General features: G+C 31.8%; 1 protein-coding gene across 4 annotated transcripts in view; it reads right to left on the bottom strand.

The window, feature by feature from the left end:
- Positions 1-10: 10 nt before the first annotated feature.
- The window catches only part of LOC123680598 (basigin), a 40,652-nt gene continuing 19,671 nt past the window's right edge, over positions 11-20,991 (bottom strand). Inside the window, exons 2-7 of one of the 4 annotated variants that reach the window (XM_045618602.1) lie at positions 4,539-4,659; positions 3,870-4,048; positions 3,653-3,763; positions 3,389-3,592; positions 2,311-2,468; positions 11-2,231 (exon numbers count right to left, since the gene is read on the bottom strand). In XM_045618602.1, coding sequence (XP_045474558.1) covers positions 2,329-2,468; positions 3,389-3,592; positions 3,653-3,763; positions 3,870-4,048; positions 4,539-4,659 — 755 coding nt within the window. In that variant the 3' untranslated portion in view covers positions 11-2,231; positions 2,311-2,328. Of the gene's footprint in view, positions 2,264-2,310; positions 2,469-3,388; positions 3,593-3,652; positions 3,764-3,869; positions 4,049-4,538; positions 4,660-20,991 lie in introns of all 4 variants that reach the window. The other 3 variants (XM_045618591.1, XM_045618599.1, XM_045618583.1) reach the window with 3 other exon arrangements.

Below are 20,991 nucleotides of genomic sequence, written 5' to 3'. Positions count from 1 at the left end.
GAAATCAAACTTTTAACTAGTTGAAGATTTATTCAAAACATGGTAAATAATCTCTTTGAGATGAATCTTGGATGCAACAACTTGCTGCGCAAATAAATCCATAGATATTACTTTAATTCCGCAATATTCATCACAGTACAATTATTTTACATTGCGTCACAAAATTCAATAAACAATTCATCAACAACATGTTTTCCGTGCAAGCACCAACTTCATTAATAAGTACAAGGATCAAGAGAACTTTCTACAATGGAAATTTAAATAACGTACATTTTCACAAACTGAATGAAAAGATATTGTTCATTATTTTCAGTTAGGACACGTTCAATGGTACATGAGTAAAACTGGATATAAACATGAGAATCGACCAACAAATTGATGAACAACTGTAAGATGCAGTTATTATGTTAGACGTAGACATCAAAAGGTATTGATTATTTACTAATGCTTCGACACTGAAGGCACTGTTCAATATTAAATTCACCCAGAAGAAAATTAGACTGGAAATAAAATTGCTTCAATAATAAATTGACAATATTGCACAAATAACCATCTTACAATCTTCATTCACAGAATATCAACAGAACGCGCCCTAAAATTACGCTGTATATTTGCAAAAGGGCATATTTTTATATTTTATCAATATGGGCTAACTAATTTCACTGATTGCTCTTAGTGATTTGTGAAGGAATGTGATCTGTGATGCTCAAGATTTATTTATTGGGGGAATGAAATATTTATGAATTAATTAATATTATTTTATCAGGGGTGTTCTAAAATCTACCACATTCAGTTTAAAATTTGCATATCCATTTTTCAATTGAATAGACTACTATCAATGTTAATTCTCCTAACTTTCAAACGAAATAAAATAAAGCATTAAGTCATTATTCAAAATATGAACAGGCCCATGGATTAAAGTTACCAATATCTTCCAAATAATGATGAAAAAGCGACAAAGGAAAATTAGAACTTTGGAAATCATCACTCCAAAACATCACAAAGGTTTTTACGAAAATATAATTCGACTGGACATTTATGTCAGTGCACTTCTTAAAAAACCAAATTTTTGGATCTATATATTTTTAACGATAAAATTTAATTTCCACAGAACTTTTTAAAGAATATTCATTGACAAATTTAACCATGAATATTTAACAATATTTTATATAACAGAATCTCTAAAACATTTCAAACGAATGTTCAAACAAGAAATAGATTTTTCAACACATTAAATTATTGTATTTATACTTATATGATAATGAAAATACTGATGAATAATACTATTGGTTTGTGCAGACAGTATTTTCAACAATTAAGGCATTTGCGAGGTTTTGTTTGGTATTATTGTTCATCTTTCTGGTGTCATTACTGAAAGGGTTTTCATTATGTAATAATTTTCCTTTGATCGCCAGTAGTAATTGAATATTCTTATATAATTTCTTCATTACATCAAAATGGCCTATGCAGAGCGAAAACAGAATGATTGGTAAAACTTTGGCAGTTTTGCATCAATGAAGATTCAGCCTACATTATTTCAGCCCTGTTGATTCATAATAAACTCATTTATCTCTCTAACTCTAAAATGTACAATGTGTATGAAAGCATTACTAATATCGCAACAAGTGAAGTGATTTATTTGGAGTATAAGATGAATGACAACAGTCAGAAAAGGAGTTAATTTTCAATATTCTAAGTAGATAGTTTTTAAAGTATTGAATGCAACGTTTAAGCTCATATATTATAAAACATAAAAAATAAACAACAGTCCAAATGTGCATAATAATAAATGAAGTTACTTTTTATAAACAAGTGGGGGCGGTTTTGTGTACATTGCCTTATTTTACCTATATACAAGAGTATGCTAACAATTCAAGTTTATATGTCTCACAAGTTGCAGGTAATATATTGTGCCAATAAACAATTGGAAAAAATAAGTACTGACTAACAACTAAACTACCATTATCAAAAAGCTGCAACTTGTAAGGCTAAACTATGGTTTAGAGCTTAGGAAGATCTTTAACGGGTAATAACTTCTTTGTACAGTATATGCAATTGGCTTGCAAAAAAACCAATCCGGAATTGTCTCTAAACATAAATAAATTAAAATAAATGTCGAAATAATGGATTTATTGATGGTTTTTTCAATTGCCAAATTATTACTAATTTGGGGCAGAATTCACTGCCTATGTCTCAAGTTGGAATCTTTATTGTGATCTGGAGTGTTTTTTCTGAAAATAGAAAAATGATACATTTTTATTGACTTTTGGACATTTTGGTCGACAAATTTAAGGAAATAACGATGATTACCACAAAAATTCGGTTTACTCACTGATCGGGGCTTTGATCTGTGTCACTTTCTTCGAGTTCTGTTTTGTTTCGCTTTTTCTCGTATATCAAAATAATAGCACATAATACAAATACTTCGGCAACAATTCCCAGGAAAGGCCATAAAGCAGCATATTTGTCTGAAAATAAATTCGAATTAATATATAGATAGAGATTGAAAACAATTTTATATTATTATAATTATTCAAAAATATTGAAAAAGCAGTAAAATTCATAATGTGGCGTCATTTGAGAAAATCAATATGGACTGCCTTATACTTTTAGAAAGCTTTTAATGGTTGGAACAACACAAGATAGAAAAAATATTAAGAAAAGTTATGTCAAAATTTTATAAACAACAAGAAAATGTTTCAATAACCAAGATAAAGTTTATGTGTAAAAATGGAAAAATTCGGAAATCACCCTATAGCACAGAAACAATGACATTTAGAACAGATGTGTTTGTGGTATCTTTGATTTAAAAAATAAATCTCTTGAAAATACATTACTCTATCTCTTTTCACAACCCAGCAATTCCTTAAAATTTGGGGCACATTGTATGTATAATAATAAAAAACTGTGTGCTTGAGCTTGACCACATTTATGTATAACATAAAAAGTGTGCGATGTACTTTTTGTTTACTAATTAATATGCCTAATGACACCTTGGTTTCTCTAGTAGACATTGGACATTCTAGTTTTTCTAGATAACAATTTTGGAATCCACGTGAAATGATTGCTTTTTGCGATTAATTGAAAAAAAATAAATAAAATTATATTATCATCAGTGATAACTTATATTTCTTGATTTGTCTTATCTTCAAATATATATTTCTTTAATGAATTCAAAAGTGGTCTAAAGGGTAACCTCCCATTTATGAAAGTTTTATAACACTACATCCAGTTTGTGAATGACATCTTCACAATAGTTTCTATTTTGAACAGCAAGATAGAAATAATAGAATAAAAACTAGTAATAATTGATTAATTATTCTGATAAGAAGCATCAACGATAACTACTCCTCATTTGACAATAAGACAATAATCGAAAAATTATTACCTTTAACCCTGACCATGCAAGTGTCATTGATTAGTCTGTGTTTAAAAGGTGGTTCACCAACGCAAGTGTACACTCCCCTATCCCACATTTGAATGTTGCTTTTGACTAGTACTGCATTTTCAACACCTCTCTCTTCATCTTTCTCAAATGTTATTCTATCATCATCAATCTCAGTGACTTCCTTATCAGCCATAGTTTCATTAGCTAGAATAAGAAAAAGTTATTAAAATTGTGCGATCACAATTATTTTCGATGTTTACTCACAATAGTACCAAGTTACATTAGAAGGAGGTTTTCCATTAACTGTGCAACGAATTTTTAGGACTTCAAGTTCTACTGTGTTGATGCTCCTTTGCACTTTGACTACAGGCTTTGCTAGAATGGAAAAGTAACAAATGACATTCTATATGTGTAAGTAGCTATGAATCGTACAAATGAAAATTGGACAGAAGTGTATATTGGTATCAGTATTCAAACTTACTGAAAACTTGAATATCAACTTCCTTTGATTCTTTGTCATCGTCTAAAGCACAAGTGTATTTATCAATATCTTCTTCTCTGCCATCATCAATATGCAATTTGTGTATAGAACCTTTTTTAGTTGTCCTATGTCGATCTTTTAGTGAACTGACTTCATCTATATTTACATCATTCTTTTTCCTGAAAACCATTATCTGTACTAATCATATTGAATTAAATCATGATATCTGAATGTGTATAGTTATAATTTTTGTTATTCAATTTCATTAATAAATTCAACATCCTTCATAGGAACTATCATGTTTCGCTTCCCTTGGGTTTTATATGTATCTTCAATGTCATAATGGGAAAAAACTAGTAGAAACTGAGATATTTTGTTTGCGCATGTGCAACGCGCATCTTTTATTCGAACAAACTTGGTTTCATTTATTCTAGGCAATCTGAAAATTCGATAAAAAACGCGGTTTGGTCCTTTGCATTTTTTTGGTACACCCTGTGGAATGTGCATTTTCACACTTTTTGAGAATGTAAGCTCTAACTAACGGAACCTAATGATAGTGTGCCGAAAAAAATTTCGAAAATTTTAGAGCTTAACCATAATAGATCTCGTCAATGCTGGAAAATCTATATTTACGAGTATATGAATGTCTTAACTAATATGAAAACTCACCATTCTACTTCTATTTTAGCGTTCTTATCATCCGATGTAGCATTGCAAGAAATCACAATTTGTTTGCCTAGAGAAAACGTTACAATTGGTTGGCCATCTTGAAGTACTGCAGATAACGTCACTGAAAAAAAAAGGAGATAATCAACAAATATTCTATCGATATTTTTCTAATTAAATTAAACAATTTCGAAGAATGCGAAGAAATCATCATTATTTTACCAAAACTAAGCAAAGCTTCTAAAAATTCGTCTAACTCTTTCAATCTCATTCATTTAAATGAATTGAAATTTTAAATGAATTTAAATATTTGTAGATATAAAATACGTATGTATAAGACGTCGCTCTGAATATTTTTGCGCGTAGGTATATTTAGTTATATATATACACACGCAAAAATTCAACTCGGTCTGATCTGTTGTTATTGAAATGTTAGATTTTTGTTTTTCGATATTTTTTTGAAATTTTCTAGGTTATGCTATCTAAAAAAACTCAACCAGATCAAATCTATAATCATGGAAATATTGAGCGTCTTTTCCAATATTCTTCTCGAATTTTCTATGGCTGAGATCAGCACGAAATATTGTATAGAGTTTGAAATCGTTATTCCAAGCTTCGTTGAAAATTTTACAATAGCGGCATCAGACCTAAAGAAAATTCAAGCAGAATTTGTAAAAGAATGAGGAAAGCACTGAAGGGAAGTCCCGGTTGCTGGGTCGACCATGGCGGGATCATGTATGGACAACCTTCCCGATTTTGGCTGAAATTTTCCGATACAAAATTTGAACTATGATAGTTGGAGAAGTGATTCTTTCTGGAATGTGTCTAGATTGTGTCAGACGAAAGAGGAGAAATGATACTATTTATCCTCAGCGCTTTCCTAATTTTTTGTCCGACATTTGGTTTCAACAACAAACCTAAACCCAACATTCTAAAGGGGTAATTTCTTTTCTTGGACGATTACAAAGTTTGGAATCAATGAGAGCAGACAAAAGCTATTCGCAGACGGCATAAACTGAAAGTTATTTGGATATGAATAAATGCATTCAAGACGTGTTTGAACTTCCAATAAAATTGATGGCTTGCAAACACCTTTTGTACACTAAAACACGTTATATTGTTTTAGAGCAATGTCAGTTCGTTTTCAGGTCCTTCAGAGAGCAAAAATGATTTACGAGTTTAGACATCAAAGAACATTCGGTATTTAATCGTAGCTTCGATTCATAAACAACGCGAGGAATAGAAAATCATGTCTCGAATTGAGTATATCTGTTTGTTTGCATTGTTTTAACGAGATGCTTTTCTTATCTGAGCGAATTGATTCTGAAGAAATAAACACATTTCATCATGCCATACATAGGTTTTGTATTTGTATACGTTCATCTTCACTGCATACAATCCCGGGAGATATGCAGGCTATATGAAAGAGATATGCAAATATTGTGTTATCTATGATCCATTATAGGTTATGGAAAAATAATAGATTGATGATTTTTACTTAATACTAGAATTTCAATTGAATCTTTGGAAACCAAAGAACTCCATATATTATACTAGGAGTGTCATTAGTCCATGATCAAGCGCCCAAAAGCTCCTGAATTCAAGTAATTACTTTTCGCTTGATTTTTATTCGATATTATGCTTCAATTTTCTATTTATATAATTCAGATGAACACGAAAATTCACATAAAGCATAAAATTGTTATTTTATTTCCACCTGCATAATCTCAACTATGTAGGTAGGATCTATTGTAAAAGAATTATTGGGTAATTTTTTCAATATTCAATATTAATGTATTCCAATGAAAGTTACAATAAAAATGAAGACATCGCTGACGTGCTTTTGATATGTGGTCTTCACGGGTTCTTTATTTATTAATAAAAAAGAAGCAAAATCTTTTACTTCAATAGAGAAATAAAATAATCCGTAGAAATTAGAAAATTTGTTTATATGAAGTAAATGGTTAGTAATAAAAGTCACCATTTACTTTTAGTTTGAAGCAAATCCTACAACAATGATGCATCTGGACAGTGACAGATTATTTGTTGAAGTAAATCTAAAACAAATACTTATATCTTCTGAAATCTCAACAATTATTGAACATCTTCCAGAAAAATCTCTCTCTTCCTTTCTCTAGATACGCGCATCAGTAGCCGATTCATCAGCGACCAATCACGTACGATGAATTGACAAATTACCGCGTCTTTGCAAAATCGTTGCAGCTCATAACTGGAGTGAATATTTATTGATAAAAGTCACCATTTACTTTTAGTTTGAAGCAAATCCTCCAACAATGACGCATCTGGTCAGTGGCAGATTATTTGTTGAAGTAAAAGGGTGTATTGTGGTTTGAAGCGTAATATGAATTTGGAAAAATTCTCAAGTTAGAGAAGTTATGCATACAAAACACAGCACAGTAGTAATAGGGAATGATGGATATGGTTTGAAGCCACTATTGATGACATCCTTCTCAGATCTTTATGTTGAAACAGAGAGGAAATTCAATAAGCTGCTTAAAAAGGAAAGGATGATCATAGAAAGGTGTTTGGGCCAGTTCAAGCGGCGATTTCCAATGTTGCAGAATATCTACCGCGTGAAATTGGAAAATGTACAATTCTTCTCGTATTTAATTTCACTTGAAACCATTTTCAATTTTTACTAATCCGTGCACAGACAAATTACTTGAAAAATTAAACAATGACCTACATTTTTTGACAAGAATGGAACTATATTTCTGCTGTACAGTGCATCCCATTTTGGGTGAGACAGCCAGGTTTCTAACTGCTGATCCACATTTCAATATGTCTTTTCCGTATGGATCCATTTACATCTGAGCAAAAGGATTTGCTCCCAAGTAAAAGGTAATCCTCAATAATAGGATATGCTTTTACTTCTACTTTTTACTAGAAGCAAATACTTTTTCTCTTACCTTCTCCTTTTGAGCAAATCCTTTTTTTTTATTAATAAGACTCATTAACAATTTTCTTTCACTATTCTACTTGAGTTTTATATGGCTTTGATGACGGTATAAAGACAAAATTTTGCAGAAAGCTTCAAATGATTATTCTGTATATACATGTAAAATCTCAACCCAATCGGATCTTTAATCATAGGAATATCTTTTTTCAATTTTCTATAGCTTCGACGATGTGCTCAGTTTTTAAATTGGTATTTCATAACTACACCCAAAAAGTGCACGAGACTTGAAATTGACATTCGATATCAAAATGAAAATTTTTACGGAACCCCTAGTAGGATTTTGTCCATTAACGAATTCAACCATGGTATTCGACCTAACCCAACCTACCCTGAAAATTTCAAGTTTGCTAGTCCGTCCGATCGAAATTGATAGTTTATACGGACGGACAGAATCGAATTTGAGGACGGATTCGTCATCAGTCGAACCTTATTGTTTGAGTATATATCCGACTAAAAACTCTAATAATTAGAGATATTGTAGCGAAAGCCATCGGATAGTTCGATGGGCGTTGAATAAGCTTTCAGAAGGGCTCAGTGTGGAATTTTTTGATGTCAGTGAGCAATGTGTTTTGTAAGTAGATAGAAATAGACTAAGGACAATCTTCGCGGGAAAAACGGTTGTCTTTTGAAAAATCAACAGGCGAGCAGAGCTGCGGGTAAAAGCCAGTTTTCAGATAATAAGTGATGAGAATTCTAAAACATGAATTTTATTATTGATTTTTATTACAAACTATGCGTTAGTAAGGAGTGTCACGTGTAGGCTTTGTCTAACTTTATTAATACGAGTGGTAGCCTATTCATAAATCGTGAAGGCAATTAATTACTTATAAGGGAATTGTTTTATCCTTTATCCAAGGCGTAGTTGAATAGGAGTGGGGATATCGATTCAATGGAAAAAGAACGATGATTAAATCCTGTTTTTTATTTAGAGTCAAATTTCAATTTTTCTCAAACGTACGAATGAAAACTAATTAAGTTAAAATTCCCTTTACTGAAATTTATCACATTATTAGTTTCAGCTAAGAGTGTTTGAAGAGTTTCATCCTTCAACGATTATCCGTATGAAATTTTCCTAATCACCTTTTTTTACCGATCCATAAGTCGTTCCCACTAATTAAAAATCCTGCTAAAAAGACTAGCACGTTACTGGATTCTACGTAAAAAAGTGCATGTATAACATTTTAATTTGAGAGCTCTGTCATAAGTATTAACGGAGATATAATTTTTTTTCGATATCGCCATAGAAAATTGGGGTGAATCCTTTTGCCTCTTCAACCAATAGCAAAACTGGCCTACGCACCTGATAGAACGGACTCTCCTATTGAGAAGTAACCAATCTGAAATGTAAACCACTTTCTACAATTAAGAAAGAGATTATCTTCGAAAATCTGACGAACAATGGCACTAGGGTCATGAATTCGGCACGTGGTTTGCCTTTAACGACCTTGTGTGAATGAAGCTTTATTGTATTCTTTCGAAACCTTAACCACACACCATTATAAACGACCCACTAATAGCAGTAGCTAAGAGCCTGAAAATTTGAAACCGCCAATTGTTTGTTACGGATAGATTCATTAAGACAATATTTTCAGAGCCATACGATCAACCTTGAAATTTTGCGGAAATCTATATCGAAGATTATTTTCCAATTACTTATGAGCCATTAATCAATAGCAACAGGAAGAATTGAGGAGAGACCGGATATTAGTACTAATCAGAAGAAAAATCCATATGGGAAATCTGCAGTGGCGTATCACTTTTTCCATACTATAACACTGATATGTGTAGCAGTAGCGACGTCACTGGTGGACTAATCAAGGGCGTAGAAAAGTGGAGTAATTATCAACCCCCCACCCCCCCAAAGATTTCCAAAATATTAAATATCAGAATTCTCGCAAAAACGAAGAACGAAAATTTTTCCATGAAATGAACCAATAATCATTTTACTTCCCTTTAAAATCGACATGGTAGTGTAAAATCGGACCCTTTTACGGTTTATAAGTTCATTATCGCTTTTAAAATGAGTACTTTTATCGACCATGAGCATGTCTATGTCCGAGTTTTATTATTTTTCTTCATCTATCCGCTTTGTCGACATCGCCCCTCATTTGACATTTGCGATTTCTGCATCCGTCATCGGTATACACTTACCCGTTGTTTTCAGTTTTTTCTCGTCACAAAATTTCAAAACTGTAGTTATCAAAGAACTGAACTGAGCTATTCGCATCGAAAAATTGTCTGGGCTGTGTTGTACAATTTATTGTGTTTCATTCAAATTGCAATTTATTTTTGAAAATATCAGTTTTGAATTAATTATATCTAGATGGTGTTCCTAAATTGGAGGTACAAATGAAAATGACAAATTTCTTGGATCATTTTAAGAAAAAAAAGTCCTATAACATGAGTCTGCAAACGCTTTGTTTTTGAGATACCGGTGTTTAAGTTCAAGTTTTTTCTCATAGCACCTTCCCTTCACAAGATATTCAACTTGAATTGGCATAGATATTCCAATTAACAGTTTTCATCTTGTGATATGCTAATTTTGAATGCAAATCTACAGGGTGATATTTTTTCTGGAAGGGTACACTGGTAGTTTAGAAAAATGAAATGAGTCCAGTACTACACTTTTTGGTTTGCTGAAGTTTTGTCGTATCTGCTATCGATTTCGAGAAAAAAAACTCAAAATAGCTCTGTAGTAATCCTCAGGAAAATCCAAATTATTATAAACATCCAGTTAGTAAGCTGCGATGAATAAATTAATTATAAGTTTGGTACTTATTTACCCTTTCTATAGCGAAGATTAATAAAGACGACTATACAAGAAACACCCTATATATCGAAAACATAGCGTTTGCGAGCTCATGTTTATGGGACTCTTTATTCTTAAAATTATCCAAGAAATTTTTCTTCGTCACTCAATTTTAGGAAATCCCAGTATTTAAGGTTAGAACCTAATTGGTAATAAAACAATTATTTTGAGTAATTTGGTTCAAACTTTCGTTATCAAAACTCATTTTCTCACATAACAGATATGAGTAAACGTTGTTGCAAAAACAATTTTTTTTCGAAAAGAAGAAGAAAAGATAGAATCTACGCCCTTGGGACTAATAGACTAAATTCCCTTGAAATCTTTGTTTTATTCTACCCACATAAATAAGAAAATATATCTGTTATTTTACATCAAGAGAGCAAAGAGTTGACCTAGACGCCAATTGTGAATATTTTACATCGAATGATGTGGATATAAACTTGGGCGTTCTTCAAGGCAAAATTACAGACCCACTTTTATTCCTTGTATACATAAATTATTTGGCTTTTTTATATTTCTGTTTGTACATTTGCGATTGTTTGCTGATGATACAAATTACTTGATTGTTTCCCCTTATATCAGGTAGAGACTAATTTTAGGTTTTTAGGGCTGGTTCTTGATTTATATCCATTTTGAGCTGTTGATGAGTCACAGATTCCGAATACTGTTTGGAGCTGTTTAAGCATGAAGGAATTTTTACGTCGATGTGTGACAGTGGATGAAACATTGATCATCACTATTCACTACACTTTCGAGTGCAATAGAGAGCTTTAGCTGAGTGTGAAGCAGTCGGTAAAGGCCATTCAAAGAGACCAAAATCTCAAACATCAGCTGGAAAGTTTATTTTGTGACTTTTTTTGCGCTTTCAACTGCTTGACCAACTAGCTTATACTTCAGATATGGGCCCAATTATTACTAGTATTCTTCAAAAGAATGTTCCAGGGAAAGAAGTTTGACAGTAATGAAAAAGTGATTGCAATATTTGAAGCCTATTTCGAAAAATATATTTTCTCTATTTCAGTATCGTAATGAGTTCATTACAGTTCTAAAAACAGTGCTGTAATTAACTCATTAAAGCATAGTTTTCAGTTATATTTTTCGGTTTGTCGTTGTCTATACTGACTTTCAATCCTATCAAATTTCAACAAACGTCAATAATGTTCAATGTAATATAATTTGGATATGGTGGAATGATTTGTAGGATTATTCGCAATTTCTCTTAATTCTGGTGGTGTTAAATCGATTTGGAAAGACATAACTCACTAATTTAATAAGTAATTGTAAATTATTCCAAAATTTGAAAAGTACGATTCATATCCAAATTCCCAAATCTGTCAATGTTCGTAACAGTCACACCAACTGCCAAGATACAACACAAAAGTAACTAGAATGTAAAATCTAAATTTTCACAAATTCTAAATATTTCACAAAACTTGACTGAAATAGAGAAAATATCGTCTAATACTCGCTCCTTCGTCGCTCGTTTTCGAATTTCGTATTCGTGTTGGAATAGGAGCCTATTCTGCAAGTTGTGTTAGAATATACGATTACTTGTTAGACCCAAAACTTATTGAGTGAAGTTATACAGGGCGAGTATTTTACTTGTACATATTTTTTACAGTAGATTATTGAGGTCAAAAGGAACACTTTTTTCCTTTACCATTTTTTCCGATTTGGCCTAGATGAAAATATATAGCCATTTTACATTTTCATATTGAGCTTTGCCACCCCTGGAATATGCACACCAAAGTTCTTCCAACCATAAGAGAAATTCGCTACAGAATTATGAACTAACTCTATGTGTCTTGGGAATCTAAGAATAATAATCTATGCTCAAATATATTTACACCGTTTTAAGGTTATTCATGACCTTGTTTACTGAATAAACTCCATTAAATTTGAAGAAACCCAACAAAATATTGAGTTTCCATACATAAATTCAAGAAATTTAAGATAATTGAGTTCTACTACAAAAAAAAAAAACAATGATGTGGAAGCAATTCGAATTATTGTGAAGTGTTCAGTTCATACATAATTCCGAAAGCAATTCCTCTATTAAATGGAAAGAATTTGCGTTGTTACATTTATACCACATAGAAATATTGATTCCCATCACCAGTTCAATATTTCAGTATGAAAATGTGGGTATGAATTGAAAGAAGTTTATGACTTTATTCAACGATGGATAAGTTGGACACCACTTGTGTAAATTGATTCCTAAATGGATACCTACTCACACCTGAACTATAGTTATATCCAAAATTAATCAAATTGATGACATTTTTTTATGCAACAAAAGCTGTAATTATTATTACTTGAACTTATGGTGTTGAATATTTTGTTTTACAGGTACTTCTCAATCAGGTTCTTCACATTATAGCCAAGCCTACTATTTGATTCATCTTGATTTTGGCATTGAAAATAAACTAAAAGTATTCAATAGAAATATCCACATTTAAATATTCTACTTCTTCAACTAACTTAATTTGTTTTCACGTTGAAACAATTAAAGCCCTCTTGAAAGTATGTCAATCATAAATGATTTAGTATGTTTCTTCAAAATCAAATTATTCGAATGAAAAAATATGAGAAATATTATTATTTTTCAAAATGGTCAAATATTCTTCAATGAGTGTTCAAATTACTTTTAAGAGTTGGGTTCTTTGAAATTCTAGCATTTTTATGGAATGTAATGAAGAAACTGAAATATTTGGATGGATTTTATGTTGGGAGAAGATGCATCATATCAATTAAAAACTATATTCCAAGAATCATTTCCTTCGATAGAACCATTCAAGAGGTATAACTGAAAATTTTTTTTTTATGGATTTTCAACAGCCTGTAACTTTTCAACCGAGCCGAATCGGAAAAAAAAATGGTAAAAGAAATAAGTGTTTCTTTTAACCCAGGGAATCTACTGTTAAAATATATGTACAAGTTGAAGTCTCACCCTGTATATATTTTAATGCAAATGTCCTGTTCTTATTTTGATCCATTGCTTTGGCAAGTGGAATATTTGGTGAATTTCACTAATGACTGTTCTTAAAAGGGGTTTTGAAATTAAATATTATCGGCATTAAATTCGAAGCTACGAGGTTTAAATACAATTGTTTCAGTGTCATTATGTGTCCCACCCAGTCACCGCCTTCCAAAATAATATGCTTTATCCAATGATTAATTCGATCATCACAACATTCTTTACATGTATTTGGAGGAGTACTCGCTAAGTTTTTTTTTGTCTTCTATCGAATTGCCTCGACCAGTTAATTTTAGTTTATAAATGAGTCAAAAGAAAGCAAAGACATCAGGATGTTGGGTGGATAATAGTTTTTGATTTGTTGGATTCGTTATGAAAAATTCAAGTGTTTTTCCACACATCTAGTATTTTTTTTGAAATTTGAAATCTCGAAAAAAGTTCACACACTAATATTTATTTTATTGTCCAATCTTCCAGCAGCTATACCTCAAAAACTTGAAACGATTTAAAGCCAATATTTCTTTCATTTTATCGATGATAAGTTTCTGTTGAAGTCTTTCAGAAAGCGAAGCATATCTCGGTCGCTTTCAATGCACTACTGATACACCCATGTTTTGATGAATTCATTCATTCGATACGAATATGCAAAGTTTTCAGAGCTGCAGTACACGAAATTCCATTTGCAATGCAAATTCTTTAATAAGAATTCTTTGTAAGATATTTTTTATCCATTATGAAAATTACCAAATACACTTGAGCACCATTAAAATGACCGATGTCGCTCCGTTCAATCATAGAGTTGAGTCGATTTGGCGAGAAAAAGAATTTTGATGCTACCTTTATGACAACTTTTTAAATGAGAAATTCCATGTACAGGGTGGGCAAATTTCGATGTTTTAGCACTACAACTTTTAAACCAGAGGTGATAGACAAAATCTAATACCCACTTCTCGATCTCTTTTTCTGAGAAACTATCAAGGGTAGTATTCATTTTTGGCCACCTTCTTTTGTTTTCGAGTTATAAGCGAAAATTGGAAAAATGGCGATATCGAAAAACATTTATATCTCCGTTGATATTGATGATAGAGCTCTGAAATTTAAACATTGCACTTTTTTACGTAGAATCCAGAGGCGTACTCGTCTTTTCGAAAGGGTTTTTAATTACGAAGCTATGACCCAAAGTTATGTTTTTTTAAATAGGAACACTATATTTCTGTGACATTTTTTGAAAGCTTAATTTTTCCTGATTTCAAAAATATATAACATCGTATAGTTTGTATCAATAAAAATAATGGAAAATGGTCAAAAACTTTTCTCACCTAAGTGTCTCAATATTTCTATGGTTTCAAATGTTGATGAGCACAGAAAAATTTAGCATTGTATCATTGCCACAGTCTCCTATTAGTTTCTTCATTTCTATGCTTTTTACTCAATTTCTCACAGAATAATGGACTGCTATCATAGAGATTCGAGCTTTGACTGTCAAATCATCAATTCATATCATTTGAAATCAAATCAGCGCTACGAGTATCGTTGTTTCGAAATACTTGTATATTTTTCTATTTCAAAATTAATTATGGAAATAACGAAAAGTTCAATATGCTCGAATGTTACATTAGGTGCAATTGACCATATTCACCGTCGCCATATTGTTATGCGACAATACCAACTACCCAGTGTTCCCAACGAAGAAATATTGAGTTTACTAGAAAAATTCCACAATATAAAGTTTCTAAGTGAAGTTTATGTGTACCTTTTCTGGCTGCTACGTCAGATAGGCTTGTTTGGGACAATATTTTGCAAAAATTTCACCTTTTGGAAATAAAAACATTAGTGAAAGGTGGTTTTCTGAACAAATTAATTGTGGCAGAGTGTATAAATGAAGGCTTCGCTTCATTTCTGGAAATAGTCAGTGGAAGAATAGTCTCTATGGCTGATAGTATTTTTGATATTAGCGGTATTTTTCTAGTAAACTCAAAATTTCCCCGTTGGGAACACTGAGTAGTTGGTATTGTCGCAAAACAATATGGCGACGGTGAATATGGTCAATTATAATGAGGATGCAGCATAACAAGACTATTTGAATAGTTTTCCAGAAAGAAGTCAACCGCACAAGTCAATATTTGAACGTATTCATTCTAGAGACCTATAGAAATAATTTATCAATGCATTCATCTCATTACAACTATCTCGATTGAAACAGTCGATGATGTGGATCTTTTCATTATTTCCGAAACCATTTTGGAATGAAAAATTTATAAAATATATCTAAATCCGAATTCTGTCGAAATTAGTGAAAATCATATAAATAATCAGATTGACGGAAGGATATTGCTCTTGTTATAAGAAGCTATATTTTTCTGTGCTCATCAACATTTGAAACCATAGAAATATTGAGACACTTAGGTGAGAAAAGTTTTTGACCATTTTCCATTATTTATATTGATACACACTATACGATGTCATATATTTTTGAAATCAGGAAAAATTAAGCTTTCAAAAAATGTCACAGAAATATAGTGTTCCCATTTAAAAAAACATAACTTTGGGTCATAGCTTCGTAATTAAAAACCCTTTTGAAAAGACGAGTACGCCACTGGATTCTACGTAAAAAAGTGCCTGTATAATGTTTAAATTTCAGAGCTCTATCATCAATATCAACGGAGATATGAATGTTTTTCGATATCGCCATTTTTCCAATTTTCGCTTATAACTCGAAAACAAAGAAGGTGGCCAAAAATGAATACTACCCTTGATAGTTCCTCAGAAAAAAAGATCGAGAAGTGGGTATCAGATTTTGTCTATCACCTCTGGTTTAAAAGTTGTAGTGCTAAAACATCGAAATTTGCCCACCCTGTACAGGGTGATTATTCATATTTTACTTGATAGCTATTTCCGTTAATATTGATGGCCTTAAAAAAACGTATAATGGGCAAATATAAAGTATTTTATGGGGATTCAGAATTCCGTACTAGGAAATACAAAAAGCATTATAAACCTAAAAATTTTATGTGAACTGGTATTTTCTAAATCTGTAGAATTCTTTCTCCTGATTTCAAATATATACCTATAATTTATTGAGGTTATCTTTGTCAGTTTTCGAAAAATATAGATCTTTTTCGTTTAAATCTACGCTAGCTGAAGAACGCCACGCCATGGCAATGCTGCGATTTCTTATATTAGAAAAAGTATGACCATAGATTAGAAAGAAATTATATCAACAGAAATGTAAATTTCTGTCAGATCAAATTTCCTATATCCAAGTGAAACTAGACAAATTTCAAAAATAGATTTTGAATAAATTTTCAGTAAATCTTTAACAATAAGCTTTCAATAAATTTAAACAATAAATTTTCAATACAATGGAATTGTTTTTTATTTTAATTCCCAAAATCTCAAGTCTATCGGCGATGTGGCCACGTTAATATTGGATAATATTTTATGAATGATTTTTTAATTTTGAATTAACTCAATTGCGACATTCAAGATACGTATCTACCTCCGAATGCGTCATCAGCGAGGTCATCAGTGAGTAGAACTTAATCACTCCTTTCTCAAAATTCGAGAATTACAGATATCGTCGAAATGATAGATGATGATATTAGGTGCATTAGCGCTCATTAATTATGAACACTACGAATCAATCAATAATTTCCGTAAATTTAAAACAATGATCTAATACTTTGAATACACCGTCCAAATTAAGGGAATGTCAACAAATTTTGTAGTTAATTTTTTTTTAATCTCCGGCAGATTATAGCAAATTTTTTTTTAATTGTTGCTTGATTCTTCGTGAATCATATAAGTTTTTACGTGTTTTCCTTAATTTCTTAATTTTTCGTTATATGCAGGAACGAACAAAAAAAAAGTAAAAAATCATCTTTAATTCAGAAGACCCTATGGAGTGAATGTTTAAAGTATGTTTATGAATGCTCAGATGGCGCCTCATCTTTTCTGAAGTTTTTCTCTTGATTCCATGGGTCCACAAACACTTTGTTTTCGAGATACAGGTTAATAGTTCAATTTTTTGAAGTTTTCCTTTTATAGAACCTTCTCTTCATGATGTATTTAACTTCATTGATATTCTAATTTGAGTTATTCTTCATGTGATGTGCTGATTTTGAATGCAAATCTACAGGGTGGAACGGTGCCCGCTTTTTTCCTCAAGAATTTTATTTGGTGGCCCACTGGTAGTTTAAAAAAATGTGAGAAAAATTTTTGGTCCAGTACTACACTTTTTGGTTTCTTGTAGTTTTGTCGTATTTGCTACCGATTTCGAGAAAAAACTTTCAAATTATTCTCTTGTAATCCTCAGGAAACCCCAAATCATTATGAATATACAGTTGGTAAGCTGTGATGAATAAATTCATTTTTAGTTTTGGTACTTATTTTGCCAATCTGTAGCGAGGTAAAGATTCTATAAACTGTTATAATCATCACAAAAAAGAAGGTCTACAGTGGCGCCGCCAGGACCGACATACTGGACATTTTGCCGGGGCGCCAAATTGTCGCAGATTCAGTGAATAAAAGACATTTTTTTGACCCAAAAAATGCTTTTTCAGTGAAATACCACTCTTTGTATTAAAATAGAGAAATTTCCAATTTTATTGAAATCGAATAGGCGCTCTCAACTAGTTATGAAATTTAAATTGGTACTAAAATGCAGTCTTTAAAACTACGTTGTCTTTTTACTATAGACCGTCGTACTTTTAAACAATGCAGTCCTTTTTTTGATGAAATCGACAAAAATAAAATAATTTGAAAAATATGACAAGTTGATTTAAGTTGAATAAATACGATTCCACATGAAATTGAAAAAATCCTGGGACACTCCTTCGAAGAAAATTTAAGCAGGGCGGCAAAATTTTATTTTGCCAGGGCGCCAAAATGTTTGATGGCGGCCCAGAGTCCTCAAAAAAACACCCTGTGCCTCGCAAAAAAAATACGTTTGCCCATGTTTATAGGATTTTTCTCAAAATTATCCAAGGAATCTCTCATTTTCCTTTGAACCTTCAATTTAGGATCAAACTATATAGGGTGTATTGAATAATTTCGAAAAAATGTAGGGGGCGATTCCTTGTCAAAAAACAGGGGGGGATCTTTCATATAAAATTTTTTTTTGAGCCCCCTCTTGCTTAGTTACAGCCCCCAAAAGATGGCATCCGAAAAGTAGTTTTTAATTTGTGAAAATTTTATAATTGTTTTTTTGTGACATTTATTTTATTTTAATACCAGTTCTCATTAAAAATATCGTTTTCACATCCGCCTATTGGATAAATTTAAGGTAGAAAATAATACCAGCCTCCACAACTCAGGCGTATTATCTGTTGAAATTTTTTCCCCAAAAAACGTGAATTTTAGCAAAAAATTACAAGGGACCTAATTTGTTGAGAATTGATCAATCTATCAACAATTAATTTTATTATTGTAAAATATGAATATGGAAAGAGTCATTGCGCAACAAGATGGAGGCTTTTTCTACCCCTTGGAATCATTGACGAAGAACGCCAAAAAATTGTTGAATGCTGCTCGATTAAAAGCCTAATTTCATTTTCATTAATTTATTTCTTTTTAAGAAAAAAATTAATAACTGCTTTACGGACGCCATTTTTAAGGGGCTGTAAATAAAAAGGGGGGCTCAAAAAAACAGTTTATAATATGAAAGACCCACCCTATTTTTCGACAATGAATCACCACCTCAATTTTTTCGCAACTATTCATACACACCCTGTATACCCCCAAATTAGGGCTGGGAATCATGAATGAATGATTTGAATAATCATTGAATAATTATTCGAATACTTGCATTTTGCATTATTCGAATAGTCATGAATATTCACTGAATAGTTGAATAATCAATGACTACTTTTCTATTCATGAATAATCAGTGAATAGTTGAGTATTCACTGATTATTCAGTGAATAGTTTTCTATTCGGTGAGTAGTTGGATATTTATGAAGTTACGAATATAAGTTTGAGTGATCACTTGACTCACTATTCAGGAATGATTAAAACAAGGTTTTGTGATTCACTACGGACAAATCGTTTTATTAATATTGAAATTACTGGAAATTATATAATATTGAAATTGATAGATACAATTGAATTAAAATTATAAATAAACTCCTGTCAGTGTTCGGAATCCAAACAAACAAATTGTCATTCAAATTAGTACGTTGTCGTTGAAGAAATTGGCTAATTTTGATGAATAAAATTATTTGAGGAACGATTTTACTATTAATTGATAGACAGAAGAAACGAGATTAATGCCGTAAGTTCGAACTTGAGGTTCAACTAATAAACACGGCTTTTTACAAAATCTGGGGAATGATACAGGATTCAAAGTTACTGGTATTAACCTCGTTCCTTCTGTCTTTCAATTAATACTGAAATCGTTCCTCAAATACTCTTATTTATGAAAATAAGCCAATTCCTTGAACGAGACCGTACTAATTTGAATGACAATTTATTTGTTTGGATTCCGAACACTGACAGGAGAACCAAAAATGGCGGTGTGTGACGTCACACTAATAGAGCGTATATGGCGAGAGGCAAAACACCAAAACGATTATACCACGTCGCAAAGGGTATATTCAATCAAAACGCTCGGATTTTATTGGTTCATTAAAACATGAGTTCAATCACTGAATATTGACTGAATATTCATTGAATAATCACTGAATAATCATTGAATAATCACTGAATAATCAACGAATAGTTGAATATTCATGACTACTCATGAATAATCAAGCATGAATAGTTGTTCGAATGAATTATTCGAATAATCGAATAAATTTATGGATGAATATTCGAATACAAAAAGGCGAAAAAGTCCCAGCCCTACCCCAAATCACGTTTTGGCATTGTGCAATATTCCCATTCGACATTTCCTATACCAGATAAGAATTTGGAAAATCTTGCAATGCGATAATAGACTTTCATGGATACCATAGAATTCGTTATCTTAGTCGAAAAGTCCTGTACTCCTCTGAAATTCGATCTTAGGGTTGAATTGTCTGGTAAACAGGCTGAAAAACGACAAAAGCCGGAAATAGGGAACGGCTTGGGGAATGGCGCAGAGTGATTGCGTTTCACATTATATCAAGGGAACACGGCGCCAGTTCTCCTCTCAATATTTTCATAGCCACGAGAAAACAGAGCTCCATTATCTTGACGCTTGATTACCGAATCATAAATTTTGAATAATAGAGAGGAAGGTAAATATATTTATCACTAAAGTCATAATCAAGCTCTTGACATTTTATCGATACAATATTATGTAAAGGACAACACACTCTACAAATTCGAATTATACACAAATGTTCATCTGATAACTGACAATTGGGTGACTGTTACCAACCAAAAAGTTCTAGATATTAAAATTGGGCGTCCAACGAAAATTTTTGTTTACGAACTGGCAACACTGTTCTAGGGCGTTTTCCGAGGACAATAAATTGAAAGTGTTAATTTTCGTCAAGGAAAAATAGGATGAGATTAACCTCGAAATTCAGATATATTTCATATTCCGAATTATTGGAAATTTAAAAAAAAAGCAATGAAAATAATATTTTGGTCAGACTTTGTAGAGTTGTACCATTTTTGCATTCATGTAGAAAAATCATTTGATGAAATGTGGTATCGTGGTCTAATATACAACATGAGTTCCCTAAGGATCGGTGATAGGGGCGCT

The sequence above is a fragment of the Harmonia axyridis genome, chromosome 1, assembly GCF_914767665.1.
Source record: "Harmonia axyridis chromosome 1, icHarAxyr1.1, whole genome shotgun sequence".
Classification (NCBI taxonomy): domain Eukaryota; kingdom Metazoa; phylum Arthropoda; class Insecta; order Coleoptera; family Coccinellidae; genus Harmonia; species Harmonia axyridis.
Note: the sequence above shows the minus strand (reverse complement) of the source record. Positions and strands in the feature narration are given on the sequence as shown.